This window comes from Euprymna scolopes, chromosome 37 (genome assembly GCF_053919585.1).
Source record: "Euprymna scolopes isolate OS-2025 chromosome 37, ASM5391958v1, whole genome shotgun sequence".
NCBI classification, from domain to species: Eukaryota; Metazoa; Mollusca; class Cephalopoda; order Sepiida; family Sepiolidae; genus Euprymna; species Euprymna scolopes.
In genome coordinates this window covers 50,551,286-50,571,981 of record NC_136518.1, presented here as the reverse complement: position 1 = coordinate 50,571,981, position 20,696 = coordinate 50,551,286, and the positions used below count along the sequence as shown (strand labels likewise).

The 20,696-nt window shown below is 33.8% G+C and overlaps 1 protein-coding gene across 1 annotated transcript in view; it reads left to right on the top strand.

Annotated features, from left to right (window-relative positions):
* Positions 1–20,696, top strand: part of LOC145261154 (acid sphingomyelinase-like phosphodiesterase 3b) — a 271,422-nt gene that overhangs the window by 193,299 nt on the left and 57,427 nt on the right. Inside the window, exon 2 of the mRNA XM_080119464.1 lies at positions 18,519–18,735. Within this exon, the coding sequence (XP_079975590.1) occupies positions 18,519–18,735 (217 nt within the window). The remainder of the gene's footprint in view (positions 1–18,518; positions 18,736–20,696) is intronic.

The following is a 20,696-nucleotide window of genomic DNA, read 5'->3' as shown; positions in this document are numbered from 1 at the left end:
GTCCCATAGAACCAAAAATATGAGCGTAGTCAATTTGGCTACGAGAGTATATATATATATATATATATATATATATATATATATATATATATACACACACACACACTACCTTATTGTGGCAATTTTATAAGTTTCAAATTTGAGCGACTATTGATCAGAATTTAATAAATGAAGGCTCGTTGGAAAGCCAATGAATTGAATTTTGTAGTGGGCTATGTGACATTTGCTCTTAAGGTCGGACATTAAGGAGATCATCCATCATCCAGAGCCTATTTTCGGCACTTTTTTTACAGCCAGTAAATCTTTCAATCATAGTCCTTTGTTTTCCTAGTTTTACATGTGAATTACAAAATATTTGATATTTCTCTAAAACCTCTTGCCTTGGAGGGGAGACTAAAACTTGCTGTTATGGTTTCAAATTATCTGAGATAACCGCAAGGGGAAACTTGATTCTAAATATTTCTCATATATCCCCCCTCTTTGGTTTTCATACATGAAGTAAAATTCAGTGTAATAAGAATTATTTGATACTGGAGATATTCATAATCGTACGCTGTTTCCAAAAGAGGACAGATATAACATATGAGAAATATTTGGAATCGTCTCCCCTTGCTGTTATTTAAGATCATTTGAAACTATAGCAGCAAGTTTTAGTCTCCCCTCCATCAAGGCCAGAGATTTTGGGGAAATATAATATAGATAAATGCATACAGAGGACATAGTTGTGTAACTTATATTTATTAAATATATTATACGATGGCTATGGGTTCGATCCATATCACATACATACACACGCACGCACACACACACATATATATATATATATATATATATATATATATATATATATATATATATATGAAAGATAGGGAGTGATTGAAGACTATCACATCACAGGAAGTTGAAATATGCTGTTGAAAAAGAAAAAAAACAAGGTGATTTTTTTTTTATTATTTAGTAAATCTTGTCATCTCGTGTGTGTAACAGTATTTCATAATATAATTGTTTCACATTACTTTTTAAAAGGTTTGAAACAATTACAATTTGAGAAAGATGTATTACCTCGAAATATTATGGAATACAATAATCTACATTAGATCATTGCATAGCAATTAAGAGTAAATCAAATAAGATTTAGAAAAAATATCACTTACATACCACCCTCTCCCCCCATTCTATTTGTATAGAAGTGCAGATTACCTGCATATATTTTTAAATTCTTATATAATCTTGCATATCAGTTTATGTAGATATGTATTTATATACTTGGAGAGTGAGAGAAAACACACACGTTCGTACACGTAGGCAACCGATATCGAACCACTTTGTATACAATTTCCCAGTCGATTTTTGACCTCTCCCTCCCTCCAATTGATGTTTGTGTTTCTTTCCCTTTGGTCTTCTGTTAAGTGTCAATCAGATTGGACGGACGTCAAAACCGGAGCTGAAATCGCTCAGGTTTCGCCCGCCAAACCCATTCCTTTGACTCTTGGCCAAAAAAAAAAATAATAATAATAATAAAATAACAATAAAAATAATATAGAAAGAAATACGAAAGAAAGCAGTAGCAGCTATGTGCTACTTTATTTTTCTTTTTCTTTTGAAGAGCCTCGGCGACGGTTGCGGTGAATGGCGGTGGTATTAGATGAAGGTGGCTCGGTAAGGAGTAGGAAAGTTCGAAGGTGTCGTAACTAACATTGTAGCAGGCAACATCTTTATTTTGCATCGGCGGATAGAAGTGATAGTCAAAACAGGGTCAATGATTGGGGAAAAAATAAAACAAATCCACGCCCGCCGGCAACCAAAGTTTCTGATAAACCTCTTTTAGAAAACAAAACAAAACCGCGCTCTTTAGGTTCCTCCAACGCGCACGACAGTCTCCCCCCCACCCATATATAACACGATGTAACTATAATTTAATTTAAATATTATCATACTTTTTTTTTTTTTTTTTGGTATTTTTTTTTCGATTAGGCCCTTCTCCACAATTTTCTTTTAAATGACGACTTTTGAAGGTTTTCTACTATGCTGAATACGAAAATTGCATTGAAATTTTGCAGAAATAAGTAGTTATTGAGATATAAACAGTTGTTTTATACATCGTATTCTTTGTTACGCACGTAGATTTGTTTATGGCGCGCGCACGCGCGTAAAAATGGCCGCCAAAGAATACAATGCATAATACAACTTTTTATATCTCGATAACTACTTATTTCTGCAAAATTTCAATGCGATTTCCGTATTCAACATAGTCGGAAACCTTTAAAAGTCGTCATTTAAAAGAAATTTGTGGAGGTGGACTGGACTGGACCTAATCTAAAAATTTAAGCTTCAAATAAAGTGATCATATTTATTTAAAAAAAAAAAAAAATTGGCACTTCTGCATGACAGTTACATGAGGCGAATGTTTGTATTTTAGTTTCAAGAACCGCTGACAGATGTCGCTTGCCAGGGGTCGATAACTCTTCCTTTTCTAAAAGTTAGTGCAAACCAAAATTATATTTTTATACAATCTTTAAAAAAAATAATCTTAAACCTCTATAAATGTTTCATGTTTTTTAAATTATATTTTGCTACATTTTTTATACAACCTGGCCGATAAAACAATCTTCAAACAATCTATTAATGTTTATCATATTTATTTTATTTTCATTTATGAATTACTCATTGAAAAAAAAATATATTAATACAATATAATATAATAAAATTATATTTTGATACATTTTTTATACAATGTTTCGATTTTCATTTATTTTTGTGTTATTTTGTTATTATATATTTTCGCGTTATTATAAACACTTGTTTATATTTGAGGTTCATATAATGGCCGCTAGGTGGCAGTTCTCTTTCTAAGAACAGGGGTCGATAACTCGTCTTCTGATGCTAATGCATCAGAGACGAGATATTGACCCGTTCTCATATTTTTGATGCACGCACATCAAAAATACGCGCATATTTTCACGTACGTGGTTATCGACCCCTGTTCTTCTGTAATTGTCATACAGAAGTGCCAAAAAATTTTACAGCATACGAAAATAATTAAAATGCGAGACTAAACTCATGTTTACATTATCGACACTTTGAAACAACGTTCCTATGTAGTGACCATTATGAAGACGTAAATATACCTGTTTAAAAAATCAACTAAAGGTCAGATTTTCGATACTTATTCATTTTGTAATTAACTTACATATTAAAAGTAGGTTTCGTTAAATATATGAGAGGCAATATTTTTTTTAGGTGTTCTACCCTCCCCTGTATTTCATTTTACGGAAACTAAACAAAGTAAATTTAGGCCCATAAAAATTGCAACATTTTTTTTTAAAGCTGAAGAGTTTAAATAATTAAAAAAAAAAAAAAGAAGTTATATATTAACCCATCATTTATTTCACTCATTTTAAATAAAAATAATAAATAAAATTTGACATAAAATCACTATCATTATGTTTAAAAAAATCTATGCCTTTTCTCGATAATATAATTATTTGAATTACAAAAAAAAAAAAAATGAATTCTAAAAAATAATTATTTTTAAAACGATTTAAATATTAAATTCCAATATTCCACGATATGAAGTTTAAACAGAATTTTTTATTAACGGGTTTCGAATATCAAAAAATATATTCATATAATAGGATATATGACTATTAGAAATGTTGAAAACTATATTCATATAATAGAATATATGACTATTGGAAATGTTGAAATCAGAAATCCAGCTTGAGCTTTAAAAAAGAAATTCAGGGTTTGTTTTACTGTACACATAGATTCGAAAAAGTTGTCAAAAAACAAATATATAACAAATAAATTTTATCAAAGGCAAGATAAGTTACTTTTCTACCAAATTGAATATATTTTTTGTGTTTTTATTCAATGTAACATGTTTATTCAGCTCGAAAAACATGCAGTGTTTACCGATGTATTGGAAAATTCAAAATGGCGCCCGACTCTCTCTTTAACACGGTAAGTTTGGGAAAATGTGTCATTAATGATAAACTAGACAAAATACTATTAAAAAACCACCGAATATATGTCAACTTATGTCGCGGTAACATATATCGAGCGAATTTCTAACAGTATGTTGTCTAGTTTATTATTTATAACACCTTTTCCCGAACTTACCGTGTTAAAGAGAGAGTCGGGCGCGATTTTGAATTTTCCAATACATCGGTAAACACTGTATGCTTTTCGAGTTGAATAAACATGTTACATTGAATAAAAACACGAAAATTATATCCAGTTTGGTAGAAAAATAACTTATCTTGCCTTTGATAACATTAATTTGTTATATATTTGTTTTTGACAACTTTTTCGAATCTATGTGTACAGTAATATAAACCGATATTCATTTTGATTTGGTTGTCTTGATTGAAATAGTGGCAACTTTATTTTTACGTCTTTTTAAAAAATATATACGGAGGTCTCTAATTAACACTCGTTATTTACATAACATTAAAATTAACTTAATACGATTAACTCTCGCCTTTGTAGTTCATAAATAAGAACTATTAAAAAATAAGTTTTATTTTGCAGATGATATAATAGCTTTATTTATTGTATCGGAAAAATGTAAGCTAAGCGGATTAATAAATACATATATATTTTAAATTAATAATTTTTCTAAATCAATATAATAATAATGAATAAATATGAAAATCCGATAGCAAAAAAGAAAAAAAAAGAAAAAAAGTTCAATTAATCATTTTAGCGCCGTTGAGTATCCGTAGAATTGAGACCGAAAATAATGTACACACCAAATGATGACATCGCTGGTATTGTGTAAAACCTTGGTGTTTGTACACGTAGGGTTGGAGGTTCCTAGTGCTCTTTGAATCTGATTCTTGACTGAAATAAAGTTAAAAGAATTATTCGGTCAAGTTGCTGTATAGATAACAACAGAAAAAAAGAGTATCATAACTAATACTAGTGGTTGTCCACAATTCTTATATAAAAAAAAATTCATTTTTTTTATTTACTTTCCATCTTAACAATCACCTTTTAAAATGACGACTTTTATAGTTTTTCAAGTATGCTGAAAACGAATATCGCATTTAAATTTACCGCAAACAAGTACTTTTCAGGATATTATGCAATGTAATATTTTCTTAACACTGGTGGCAATTTTTTCGTTTACCTTCAAAATACCGGCATATTTCCACGTACTGCATTGTGGTAACCTTCTGTACCTCCCCCCTCTCTTTCTTATATTTTTGATGTACTCACGTAAAAAATATGCGCATGTTTGCACGTACAAAAGTGACCATCAGCATAAGAAATTACAATAAAACTTGCGGAGAATGCTCTGTTTTAAGGTTGTTGGAACGGAAATTTAAATTTCGTTCCATTTAACGTTCAACTCTGTTCACATGCTGACAAGGTTGGAGTGTCTATTCTGAAAGATGTTCTCAACATGGGCTGTTTGGTGTGTCTATTCTGAAAACCGTTCTTAACATGGTGAAGTTGGGGGGGGGGGTTTCGTTGTAAGCATATCCCAAAACCTGTAGGAGTCGATATTTCCAATGTGAACGGTTAATTGGACTTAAATATAAAAAAAAATACCAAAAAGGTATACCTAATTGACTTTTTTCGTTTAAAAATTAAATTATTTTCTTTTTGTTAACAAAATTTTATAAAAAAATTATATATATATATAAAAAAACAAACTTGTTTTCTGTTTTCTATATAAAAAGTACAACTGTTGAATGTTATTCTTTCGATTGCTTTCGGTTTGGGGGGGGGGGGCAAGCACTAGTTAAAAAAAAAAAAAAAAATTAAAATGGAACGAAATTTAAATTTCTGTTCCATTTTTATAACAACCGTACAACAGAGCGTTCTCCGCAAGTTTTACCGAAATTACATTGCTTAATATCCGGAAAACTACTTGTTCGCAGTAAATTTGAATGCGATATTCGTTTTCAACATAGAAAACCTTCAAAAGTCATAATTTTAAAGGTGATTATGAAGGTGGAAAGTAAATAAAAATTTACCCAGACAAAAATACAGAAACAATTTTTTGATGTTCGTACCCATGATGTAACGAAAAGATAATGAGTTGTTTTACTTTCATAAGAAAAATAATTTCGAAACAATTTTAAGCGATTAATAGGAAATCGTAGGCATTACAAGGTCAATCTCGTAAATTTTAATTGTTATCTCCCTTTGTTTGTTCAAGATGGCGATGCGAGGCAGATTATCCTCGCTTAAAATTTGATTTTCTTAGTTAAAAATAAAGTTACTGGGTCAGTTTGTGATTTTTGGAATATGACATTTTCATTTAGTCACGGATGCGTGTATTATACAGATTTGTATTTTTTATAATATTTTGAACCCTTTCATTAGAGATAAATGGTTAGAATCGTCGATTATATACTGGTCACAGGTTTGGTTCCAGCTTGAGGTGGGTGCTAGTGTAGTTTCATTGAACAGCTGTGATACAGTGAAATATATATATATATATATATATATATATATATATATATATATATATATATATATATATATATACTAGACTACCCGTGACCCGTTAGGTCAGTATGTTATGATAGCTATGGAATTCATGTATGAGCGTGACACTTGTGACGTAAAGAAAATAGGTTTTTTTTTGGGTTTTTTTTTTTTTGACATAACAGAAACGTTTCTATGAAAGTATATTAAAATGAAAAATCATGGACGGATCACTCAAACATGAAAAAAAAAATTCCTCCCTATTCGTGTAAAGTTACCTATTTTTCCAAATCGCTCAAAAATCGAATCGAACGCCGACGAAAGTCATTTAGCAGCAAAAATGCACATGAACCTACCGATGAGAAATATAAGAATGAAAAACTCATATTGGAATCCTTCAACAAAGTTATAGAAACTTAAAATCTAAAAATAAATAATTAATAAAACCTGAAGGAAAAAAAATAAAACCTAAATAAATAAAATAAAATAAAACTTATATTGAAACAGATTAGTAAATGTGTCAACAAATTCACCGTTCTCACACAACTATTTTGTATCTAGAAATGTAAACAAAAAATAAAAAAGAAGGAAGGAAGGAAAAGGGACGAATAGAGAGTAGTAGTAGTAGTAGTAATAGTCTTGGCTTTACTACAATTGTTCTTTGTTTGTCAACGGGTTAAAGTTGTTTAGTTGTAAGAAAATAGCGACAGTATAGTTTTGATAAAGAATAGTTGCAAAACACCCCCATTCTTCCCATGTTAAATAATAATTTTGAAATAATAATGTTAATATTTCAGTGCGCAGGTCAAAATCTGCAAAAAAAGCGATTTGTGTTTATTTGTTTACGTTCTTATGGGTTAATGTTTATGTGTGCATGCGCAACCTGATGTCGTAAACCAGAAAGTGGGTTACATCACTCGTTACAAGGTCATTTGAGTTTTATAATTATATATATATATATATATATTATATAATTTCTTTACTTATGCAAACTTTATTTGCTACAAATGTGCATACATGTTTCAGTTGCATTTTCTTTTGAAATCCAACATCTTCAGACCAACTGTCCAACTAGTAGATGGTCTGCAACAAAAAAGAAAACTGGTTTTCATCAAACGGAAATGGAATTATGTCGTTTTTTTTTCTAGGGCGACAATTTTATCATTGCACCCTGTATAGAGACCTTAAAAGCATGTGGACCTGATCTCATCCCTGTTATATTATTAAAAAAAATACTCCACTGAGGTTGTCTCTGTTCTCTCCAAACTTTTTAACAGATGTCTTAACGAATCTTGCTTTCCTGACTTACCAGTTTACAAGAATTCTGGCGAAAGAACTGATCCATTAAAGTATCGTCACATTAGCCTCCTTTCTCTTTTTGCCAAAATATTTGAGTCCATAATTAATCAAGCTCTAGTCCACCACTTCACAGCTGCTAAACCTCTTTCCGCTCAACAGTATGGATTTAGGCAAGTCCGTTCTACTGCAGATATCCTAACTGTAATCTCTGAACGTAAATACAATGCACTGGATAAAGCATGGAATGCTAGGGCAGTAGCCCTAGATATATCTTAGGCCTTGGACAGCGTAGGGCATGATGGTCTTCTCATGAAAATCAGATCCTATGATATTACTGAAAGAATACTTAACATAATTAAACCCTTCTTAAATAAGAGAAGGACCCAGGTTGTCCTCAACAGTCGTACATCTGATAAAATTGTCTCTGAGATGGGTATATTTGCTGACGAAACCACGCTCTATAACAGACATGAAGGGAAAATGAATTATCCAAGGCAATGGCGGAAAAACTAGAGGAAGACCTTCAGTCTGTATTGGGGACAAAAATGGATGATCACATTCAGTGCTTTCAAGATTAAGCTTCTTTCCTTTAATAACTACAAAAACCTGCTCAACTACTAATAGCCATGACTAATGATACGTTATCTGAAAGTACTTCGTTCAAACTCCTTGGCTTATCGTTCACAGAGAATATGAGCTGGAACAGATACATTGAGGGCCTTGCTAAGGCTGCTGCAAAGAAGGTGGGCTCTCTTTCTATTGTGCTAGAAAGTTACTTAGTCCTGAGAGTATCCTGTACCTCTACAAGGCCACTATTCGTTCATGTAGGGAGTATTGTTGCCACATTTGCTACTAGTCTCTTCTTCTTAGACAGGGTTCAAGAGTCGGCAACCTAATAGGTCCCGCACTATCAGCTAAGCTTCAACCACTGTCCCATCAATAAAATGTTGCATCTCTCAGCCCGTTTTATAAGTATTTTAATCGTAGTTGCTTTGACGACCTACAAACCCTTGTCTCCCTTTGATGTAATATCCCAAACAAATCTGACAAGCAGCAAAATCCCACCCCTTCATAGTAAAACTCCCTAGATGTAAGAAAGCCTTCTACTCTAATAGTTTCTTCTCTAGGACTGCTAGACTTTGGAATTCTCTTCTGGGTTCCTGCTTTCCTAACATGCTGAAGTTCAAGTGTAATGTACCTATTTACTATGCCTCCCCACAGGACAGAGTTAGACACCAGGGTCGTTTTTTAACGTGGAGAAAAGTTCAAGTGTAATGTAAACAGACATCTTGCTGCTCAACTCCCTAGACAGTACCCATACAAATTATGTTCCAGATAGTAGCCCCTACATCAAAGTGGCCTTGTATGCGGTGAAAATGCTATATAAAAAAAAAATGTCGTCCTGGATCACTAGAATCAAAACTTGCCGACTCAGAGGTGTGGGTGGAGATTGCACAACTGCTGCCTCACAATTACACACACAGCTACCCTTTCATAGGGTATCCATTGTCTTTGGAGTCTGAGTAGAGGCGATGATAAACAACAACTTTATGAGAAAGGCAACATAAGAATCTTTTAAGAAAATTCCGAAATGTTGTCAGAACATAAATATCAACCGTTACGGGGACAATAGCCCAAAAGAAAAACAATAGAAATAAAAGTATTCTTTTATTTCGCAATGAAAGAAAGAAAGAAAGCTTATGTGAAAGAAACAAAGAAATACTAAAAACAAACACGCGAAAGTGACAATCTCAATCGCTTTCATTGCAATCTACAAGATTTATAGGATGTTTCCTGTCAAATCGACGCCGCTTAGGAATAATGATTGGGGCAGCACAAATTTAGTTTCAAGTTGTTAAGCTGATGTTGTAATCTGATCCAACAGGAATAAGAATAACATAAAAGAAGTTCGCAAGTTCCACAGACGCTCACAAATCATTGGCAACGCAACAACTAAATTATATCTTTAATACTAGTTACGTTGTGACATCTCCGGGGCCGAGGGTCTACCCTTTTACCATCGTCGAGATGAGCGTAGTGCAGCAATCAGTCTCTCGAAAGATTAATAGGTATGCCACGGGAAGGATCATCGCACACCTCCCCACGGACTGTTCCCTGAGTGAGACGTGCTTGGATGTGAATCTGAAGGATGTCACGGACACTGCCCGATGATGGATCTCGAGAGAGCGAAACTCTATGAATGAATGACTAGTTACGTTTCAAAAGAGAAGGCTAAACAAATAACATCTGACGTCAAAAAAGTCGGGTCTCATAGTCACCAGGCATCCATCTAGAACCTAGGTCGCTGTCATATACATAAAATATGTTCTGTGTCTGTCTATATTAGTATGGTTACTCGGCGTTGTCCGGAAGTATCGACAGCAAAATAGAAATATTAAAGAGTAAGTGTAATATTTTTCTCTCTCTCACACACACAATCCTCTCGTCTTGTTCTTTCTTCCTCCCCTTCGCTCCTCTCTCTTCCCCCTTCGCTCCTCTCTCTTCCCCCTTCGCTCCTCTCTCTTCCCCCTTCGCTCCTCTCTCTTCCCCCTTCGCTCCTCTCTCTTCCCCCTTCGCTCCTCTCTCTTCCCCCTTCGCTCCTCTCTCTTCCCCCATCGCTCCTCTCTCTTCCCCCATCGCTCCTCTCTCTTCCCCCATCGCTCCTCTCTCTTCCCCCATCGCTCCTCTCTTTTCCCCTTCGACCCTTTTTCCCCCTTCGTTCTTCTCTCTCGTCCTCTCTCTTCCTGCCTTCGCCCCCCCTCTCTCTCTCTCTCCTTCGCATCTCTCTCCTCTCTTCCCGCATTCGCCTCTCTCTCTGTCTCTCTCTGTCTGTCTGTCTGTCTCTCTCTCTCTCTCTCTCTCTCTCTCTCTTTCTGTCTCCTTTTCTCTTTCCGCATTCGTCTTTCTCTCTTTGTCTCCTCTCTTCCCGCCTTCGCCCCCCCCCTCTCTCTCTGATTTCACATCTCCTACCTATTATGGGCTGGGGGGGGGGGGGTATATGAACAACAAAATCGAAGAGTTAAAGTGTGAGTAATATCTTTACTTAAAATCTCATGATATTCTCTATATCTATTTCGTTTCACTCACTCTCGACCCTTTCTCACCTTTTTTCTCGGTCAAAAATGAATTTCCCGTCCTCCTATCGGAGAGAGAATTGTTTGAAAGCATCGAAAGTGTATTTTAGATCCAGGTTCAGACTAAAGTTTGATTTAAAAAAAAAAAAAAAAAAAAATCCCTCTAAATGTCGACCTGTTCGCCTCTAAAATAACGAATATTACAAAACAATGTGCTGGGATTCTGTTTGGAGCAATGCTGACAAAAAATATAGCAGTTTTGTGGGTGTGTCTTGTGTAGTCTCTGATGATCACACACGCACTAACAACTGCCCTTTACATAAAAGATAATAAAGTGATGCCAGTCTATTTCTCAAAGTTTGTCGTCAATAGCTTTCGTCCTACAAAATCAATATTTGATTATCACGAATTATGGCATTTATCGGTCTCTTTATGATTGAACAGTAAAATTCCAATCGACTTCATTACTATATCCGGACCAATCTTTCCTTTAGTAAGAGAAACGTTGCGATATACACCCTATTGCATACTCATATATGCTAATCGACGAATATGGTCGTTACTTTAAAAAAAAGAAAAGAAATGGCTTAAAATATCACTGAGTAAATTCTTTAATTTCATTTACTTATACTGTAGAAATTTCGTTATTCAATAAATAGCAAAATAACACATTTTTTGGTGTTTCTATATTATACAAACGAAAATATTGAATTTTCAGTGAATTAAATGGTACCTACGTAATTGTCAGGTGTTAAATAGTAACGTATCCAAAAATTACGAAAAACGATAAGGTAGAAAAATAATTATTAATGAAAAAAGAAATCTGTGATAGGAAGTGAAATCACTATATTACGTTTATTAAAAAAAAAAGTAGATAAATTGACAGGGGAGATAATTAAGTTCTGATGCTTACGTCACGTGACGAACGTTATTTAAAATATCGGACAAAATTTAAACGTTATTGAAAGCAGCTTTTCATTAATAATTATTTTTCTACCTCATCGTTTTCCGTATTTTTGTATCTGTTACTATTTGCGACATGACAATTATGTAGGTATCATTTGTTTTATTTGGAATTCCATATTTTTTCGTTTGTCGAACACAGAAGCGCCCATTTCTTTATAAGTGATTTTTTTTGAGTACTGACGGAATTTTGCGGTTGTCACTAAAATCCGCTTTTTAAGGTACCAAATTAAAGGGGGGAAAAGGGAAAAACTAAACAAGTAAACAAAGAGAAATGAGCAAATGGAATACCGACTCGAAATGAGTTTAAAATGATCCGAATTTATTTAAAGAAAAGAAAATGTTATGATTGCTTATATTTTCCTAAGCTCAGTTTTTAAAAACCTGTACGGTAACACGAAATAAAAAATAAATTAATACAAAACACAATTATTATTTGAAAGAAAGGCTGAAATGAAAAGCACATACAAAATAGAAAGAAAAATTTTTCAAGTCTTTAAATTCAGTCCTTTAACAGAAAGTTCTTTTCTCTTTCTTTCCTGAAAAAAAAATCATGCAGGTTGCAAAGTTCTTTTAAAGTCCTTTTCTTTTCCTCTCTTCTTCTGTCTTTTTTTTTTTTTTTTTTTTTTTTTTCTCAAGCAAACAAAACCTTCAAAAGCTTTAAAAGTATAGCTCTCTGAAAAAGGGGTTATCTTTTCTTCAGATACCCCAGAAATAATTTTTCCATTCTCTGAAAGGGTAGATTTCTTTTTCTTTCTTTTTTTTTTCTTTTCCCTTTCTCTGAAAGGGTTGGTTTCTTTTTCTTTTCCCTTTCTCTGAAAGGGATTAACTTCTTCAACAAATGGTGTATTTTAAAACACCAATTTCAACCACTTAATAAGGGCCTTCCGCCCTTAGTGAAGAAGTTGAGCGTTTTACGTCGTTGGGCCCGACGGACTTCACTGTCCGATGTCTTCTTTGGAACTGATCTGAAAAAGGTCTCACAAAGTTGATTGGGATTGTCTTCAGAACACAACCAATCAGCGTTAAGCAATGCTGATGGCTACCAAGAAAAAGGAAAGGCATTAACAGAGAGGGGGAGAGAAAAATGTCCGTGAGGACTCAAATGAAAATGACATAAAAGGGAGAGAGTGAGTGAGTGAGTGACAGACTCACCCATATTCGCCAGCTTAAAGGGGGGGGGGGCTTTAAGCTCCAACGACTACTAGTCGAAGTCAAGATGAGGAGGGGGTAGGGGTTAAGTGAATTTTACAGGTTGGCTAAAATGCTGACATCCCCACCCTTCCCTTTTGCACTGTTGATAGCGAGCGAGGTCCATAAAAAATAAAATTCCGACAGTACGCGTGAACTCATAATACAGACAATAATTCAATTTTACAGGTATTTTTTTTTTTTTTTTTTTTTTTTTTTTTTTGACATCGTCAATATTTAAAATAAATAGCTTGTAAGGTTTCAGGTTTTCTGCTATTGAAATAAAAATAATATTTCTTCGTAATCTCGCACCTGTTTTTTTTGGGTTTTTTTTTCATGTTATTGTTTTTTTTTCTTTCGGTTAAAACTTTCAGGTCATTTCTCTATTATTATTATTATAAACAAAATACAAACTTATTGCCGTAAAGTCGTTATTACTGATAATAATAGGCAGCGATTATTAAGATAAAAACTAAAGAAATAACAGATTAAGTAAGACGTAAGCCGATTTTGTTATTCAAATAAAACAATATTCCTTTGTACTCTTGCGAGTTTGTGTTCTGTAACACGTGGCCAAGGGAGATTACTTTAAATTCATGAACATTTATGTTGTCCAAACTAAAAAAATAATTATATATATATATATATATATATATATATATATTAGTAGTCTAGTTAGTTACTATCTATCTCTACTATTATATAAAAGGAATTCTGTGTGTGAGAGTTCCCGATAGACTCTAAAACGGCTGGGGCTAATTTTTATAATATTTCATACAAAACTACGTTATGTGCCTGGTAGTGTTCTTAGATAGGTTTTGTATCAATACAATAAGTATCGATAATCAAAATAATTCGATGAAAGAAAGGACAAGCGATTTTGACCAAAGTTAACACCTTACACAGCCTAACATTACAACTGCATTTGAGAAGTTTTATTACCACATGAGCCGACAGGCCGGACATATAAAATCAACAGTAGGTTCTGTGATATGACTGAAGCACGTTAGAAATTAAGGTTTCTGTTTAAAGCATGATTGAAGCATAATACTTGACTTTTGTGTTTTAAACTTTAATTCAAACCATTATATATGAAAAATAATTTCATAAAATCAATAGGTTCTCTACAGTGCAATGTAGACTACAATGTTCAGATGCTGCACTTTTATTTCTTGTTCTCCTTCAGTGGAGGAGCAGTCCTTCACGACTGAGACAATTTTTTATTTTTGTACCTTTTCACCACGTTAAAAAACGACCCTGGTGTCTAATTCTGTCCCGTGGGGAGGCATTGTAAATAGGTACAATGTATTGTAAACGAACTTCCTCCTGGTGCACCATGATGGGTTCCCAATTAGAGCAGGCAGTCAATCGATTTGATTGAAAAATGGGTGATTCCAATGAAAATAAAAATATGGGAGTATGAAACATTCGTTGATCATCATTCAATCCCGGGCAACGTCGGGTCTCTCTGCTAGTATCTGTATATTTATTTATGAATATACAGATATAGTAGTCTAGTTAGAATTTTATCGCATATCGTTCTTCTAATGTGTTCTTACATCCAGATTGCCTTTTTGGAATTCACCAGCTCTGAGAATCAAGCTTTAGTAGGGTGCATTCTAGTTCCTGCTGTAGCTGTTCATTTGAACCTGAAATCATAAAAACGGTTTAGTCATCACATAAGATGTATAGCAATAACATCCTGACTTTTCAAAGGTCTACAGCAATCTTTAAGATATCAAATCTTTTATTCACGTTAAAATGTAAAAATGAAAAAAAAAAAAAAAAAAAAAATGAACCAAAAATTTAGGCACAAGGCCAATTAAAAAAAAAAAAAAAAAAAAAAAAGTGTGTGTGTGTGGGGGGTGATGTTGGTTGTTTAATCTCGTCTTTGTTAGAGCATAAACAAAAAAGATTATTTTTTTTAGCTAGTATCTTTTACCATAATACCGCGTTCACTCTTTCGTTCTATGGTGGTGGTGGTGGGGGGTATCCCCACTTGGACCCAATTTTAAAACTTTTTTGCGTGTAAAAACAAAAAGGATAACAATACCTGTACAAAAATGTATGGAAATTTAAGGCACCTTGTAGTAGTCTAGTTAGACCAATATTTATAACGTTTGAACTATTTCTTGCATTAACGGTGATATTAAAACGCACTATTTCAAGTAAATCCCAATTGAACACTTTCTTATATACTACTTACTTATGTAAGTTAAAAAAAAAATTTTTTTTTTAAAAAAGGGAATATTGCCAGGCAAGTTTCATTCTTTTCTATTTACGACTGATACGAAAGAAAAAAAAAACAGTTGAGCTTGAAATGTATCTACTTAATACAACTAGATGATAAGGGAGGTGATGGTTGTCTAATGGTTAACGACACGGACTTGTTTCAAGTTCAAATCCAGTTCGTTCCACAAAATCACTTTCATTTAGGATGTTGGCAACGTTCACGTGGTCCCTCTACAAAAATATCAGGAAAATCAATGCCAACAATGGAATGTATGGATTCAATGTTTCAAATTCAAACATCAATAGGATGATGAACTAGAAGATATGCGCACTTAAATAAAACCATGTATGTATGTATGTGTTTAAATATTTAACCTATAAACTCTAAAACTACTGGTCACATAACACTGTAATTAACAGGAAAAAGTAATCATACACAAAGGATTGTTTATAATGTGTAAAATCTTTGTTTGGATGGATGAATAACGCGTACAGAAATATGTCAACAAGTTGAAATGCAAAAATGTTCATTTCAACTTCCTTATATATTTCTATTAGTTTTATGCATGTGCAAATTCATTCATAGTTTTAAGTGGTTTAATTTTAAATCCTATCTTATCTATCTGCTGATAGCTCAAATGGTAGGGAACACAGCTTGAGCACTAAATGTTTTGGTTTTGATTCTTGTTGATGACACCCAAGTCATTTTCTTGTAGCTTTTAAAATCAGCGCTATATATTAGGTACAATAGAGAATTAACTCTGTAATAATAAATTCGAAATTTGCATGAATTAAAGTATATTTAAGCGTATTTTACGACTGACACACACTAGTAACGTATTAAAATTAAAAAAAAAATAATATAAATTTTTACACCACTTTTTTGTTCTCCCATGAGGATTAAAACCAAGATATAATGCCTTATGTCTACTCGATTCTAATCAAAACTAATGATTTTGATTCTTTTTTTTTTTTCTTTTAACAGTAATCACCACTTATCAAGGCTCGGAGGCCACTCGAGGATAAGGGTTAAGGGGTATACATTAGTCAATGTGATTATAGCGTAGTAAACATAAGTAGTGGGAATTTTATAAATAGGATTACTTATGGGGACGGTTCATCAAGAAACTTGTTTATGTTGGACTTGAAGACAATCAGATCGTAGTCAGCTGGAAAGCAGGCTAACAGAAGAGAGTTCCACAGGCATGCAGTTTTTCTAAGAAAGAAGCTTTGTTCATGGAATCTACATTTAGGTTTAAGCATAGATAAGGAGTGTGGGAAATTATTGATAGTGGTTTCGGCCAGACCAGTGTTTTTCGTGAAAGTTTGGCGAGGAGGGGACCAAAGATTGGAGCTCAGTCGAGCGCTTGCCATGAAAATAACGATAAAGCAGAGACAGACTCATATAAGGAATCTTGAATTGAAATTTAAGAAATTTTGCTTAATCGGTATATGGATTAACTTTAATGCAAATCTGAAATATTTGAACTAAATACTAAAATCATGGACGAAAAAAATCGACCCCTCCTTGTAGAAAACGGCCGAGTTTAGGGTGAAGGCATTTATGTTGTTTGGCCAATTTTTTTATATTTGTCGTTCGAGACGTCAAGCTTTAAAATGATACCAATCTTGTCAGGATCCGTCACTTTTGTCAAAATACATACATTTAAGCAGAAAGGTGAGATTTATATTATAGATGGTGCACTTTCTTCAAGTGATGTTGCTTATAGAAACAGCACTAAGCTGGATACTCTTCCAGACTAGATGAATTCTCGTCCTGGAATCCAGTAAGACAAAGAGACCTCAAGAAAGGTGTACTATAACATATTTAAATGGTCGATTGGGGAGAGGACAAGTAATGTTTGAGATATAAAGGAGAATTTTAATGAAACATTGGAATATTTGTGCATCTCATATAGAGATTATGAAGCCCCCCCCTCCTTTATTTCTGAGAATTTCGACTGAAGTAAAATGAAATCAAAAAGAAAATGTTTATTAACCTCTTGTTAAAATTTCACAAAAATCCGAGGTATCTGAACTTTTACAAAGGACTCCCGCCCCCTCTTTACCTCATTTGCATGAAACTAAATATAGCCCAAATAACAACCCTTATCCCCCAGCCATTTGTTCATAGATTAAGACTACTGTATTATGCACTGTCTCTGTGACTATTTCAAACATCTGAGTTGTTATCCATAATAATTCATTTTACACAAGCAATGATTTGAAAACATCTGAATAGCATTAGACTTTTGCGCATAATGTTGCCCAGATCTGTGTTCGTGGAAGAATTATTTTGCAGTGTTCAAATCCTGTGGGAAAACGTTGTTCCACTTATTCATATTTACTGCAGAGGCCATGAAAACTAATTAAACCAAAACCATGACTTTTATTTTATGGACGAGCTAATGGTGATCTACATCTACTGATGAAGATTTGGTATCTGTCTTTCTGAAACTATACTGTTATTTCTATTAACTAGACTTTTTATCCCATTTAAAAAGTGGAACAGACAAATACAGATACAATACAGAACACTTTTTAAGCTGTTAAACACAAGCAAAAGTTACCGCCTGTTGACTTGGAATTAGCGCTTTATATACTGTAGTTGTTACAAGTCAACACTCAGGACCCGCATGATGTATGCAGACAGTCGCATAGAAACAAAGACAAGGAAAGAATTCAATTCACTTTTTTTTCTTTCTTTTTCTTTTTTTTTTTTTTTTTTTCAATGAAACAAGACATTTATTTACAGGTACTTTCCAGAATAACACCTTGTCTTTTCTTCAAAAGTCTTCTCATACTCCAATGTGCTGAACAAGACTCTACCGTGTCAAACATGTGGTACTTTGTTTAGGACACGACTCTTCCTGATGCTCTCAGCCGATGTGCGTAACACCTCTATCTCTGTCTTTATCAGCCACGTTTTTTTTCTTTCTTCCTTGCTGTGACGTCAGCTCGCACATGACTTTGTCATTTGCATGTATTGGCTGCTGCTGCCATACACGCATTCATGCTCTGTTACATCTATACCAGATTGATGGTTGAAATTAATGTGTGCGTGGGAACATTATTTGCAATGTTAAAAGCTTGTGTGAAACGTTGTTCCAGTAATTTGTATTTACTGCCAGTTGAAGAAATTGCTTGTTTCAGTTGAGTTTTCCATTTAATATTTCAACAAAACTCTGAAATAACTTTTGATTTTTTTTTTTTTTTTTCTGACCCCATTTGCTGTTCCATCGAAGTCGGAGTGCAAGTGGTTCCTTGCATTTCTATATTTTTCTTTTACTAATCCTTTGTTTCAATTTCTTGCAGGAACGATATGGCAAATCACAGATTTTCACTATGACGCCAACTACAGCACAGCTGGTGACCCCAAGAACATGTGCCATTCAAGCAAATCGGAATCGCCTTGGCGGAAAGTTGGCGTGTACGGCAATTATTCTTGTGACTCACCCTTGGCGCTCGTGGTATCAGCTGTGAAGGCCATGAAAACTATTGAACCAAATCCGGATTTTATTTTATGGACAGGGTAAGTGATAATTTAAATCTGTTACTAATGGGGATTTGGTATCTGACTGCCTGAAAGCGAGACTCTTATTATTTCTATTAATTAAACTTTTTATTCAAGTTTTAACAGGCCAAAAAGTGAGACAGATATTATACAGAATATTTTAGCCTGTTAACATACGGGGGGGAGGGGGAGGTAGTAGTCCATTTACTAAGAATGAGTACTTTATGCCGAATTGATGATTGAATATGGTTAAATTTGTGTTCATTTTTTTGCATATCCTTGCTAATCCTTATTATCCAAGCAGTTTGGCCTTTTTGTTGAATTTTGTTTAGACTTTGTAGCTTAGTGGCGAATGCTCTTTTCTCTTCCCTGCAGCCTCTTTCTCACAGAAGAGACATTGCAAACCTGTTTCTGTTTTATCGTTATTTTCATGGCAAGTGCTCATCTTAGTTTCAATCTATAGTCCCCGTTTGCCAATCTTTCATGAAAAACACTCGTCTGGATAAAACCATTATCAAAACCTCCGACCACCACAGAACGAAAGAGTGAACTATAAAGATGAGGATAACAGTCTGCAAAAAGAATAAATGCACAAATTCTGAATGTTTATTCATAATGACTTTAACCCACACTCCTTGTCTGTGCCTAGACCTAAACGTAGATTCCACAAACAAAGCTTCTTTCTTAGAACTGCACGCCTGTGAACCTCTCTTCCGTTTGTCTGCTTTCCAGCTGACTACAATTTGATTTTCTTCAAGTCCAACGTAAACAAGTTCTTGATGAACCGTTCCCCTAAGTAATCCAATTTACAAAATTTCCACTACTTACGATTACTACGCTAGAATCCTATCGATTAATGTATACCCATTAACACTTATCCTCGAGTGGCCTCTGGGCCTTGATAAGTAGTGACTCCTATGTAAAAAAACAAAACAAAAAAAACTGGGTGATCTATTTACTATTATGTTGCATTAGAAACTGAGTTCCCCTACATATATTTTAAATATTGTGCACCGAATGGCTACCATAATACTTGATTTACTGCATCTTACTGCATAACAAAGGGTTCCACAAAATATCAGGCAGTTTAGCTTAATAGTTACTGAGAAAAGGTGGAATGGATGGACAGTCTGTTGAAGAGAAATATAGTATAGATATTGTACTCTTTAATATGGGATATCTCGTACCTGGAGAGGGTTTAATTGAAGATTGCTCGAATAGTGCAGACACAACAAGATTTGCCTTAGGAAAGCAGACTTGAGAAGCGTAACTCTCTTTTTTTCCCTTGAGCGCCAACATTTAGGCTGTGATCTCATTTTGGCCTACAATCTTCTCATCAGCCATTATGATCTTCTTGGAGACCTATTATTGATTTCTGCATCAGAACAAAGGTCTGCGTGGGATTACCAGAAACTGTTGAACCATAGATTTTAAATGAATTGGTGGAGGGCCGTTTTCTTTGGACTTTGAAATGAACTTAGTTAATGTGCCAATGACAGCAATGTGAAATTGGACATATTTGCCTGAAGCCGACACTATGCTATTACGTCTGTTAATATTGTTCGATTATACTTCTATTTCTAGTAGCGATTTTGTATCTGTCTGTCTTAAATCAAAACTATACTATTACTACTTTTGATGCACGTGTACGAGCGATTTCCCCCACCACATATTATTTTTTTTTTTTTTTCATCGTTTTTCAATTTTTTTCAGCGGTTTATTATCGAATCGCCACTAATAAACCAGATTATCAAAATAACAAAAACAAAAAAAAAAAATAGATGAATATTTCCATGTTTTATTTAGTCTTTTTTTTTTTTTTTTTTTTTTTTTTAAGTAGTTTGGCCTTTTTGGGAATTTCGCTTGAAATCGACCTTTTCCGATTATTTATTTTTTAATATATATTTGTGGTTATCTTCAAGTTTTGTCTCCTGACATTTTAAATCTGACTTAAAAATGTCGTAGTTCTATACTGAGTC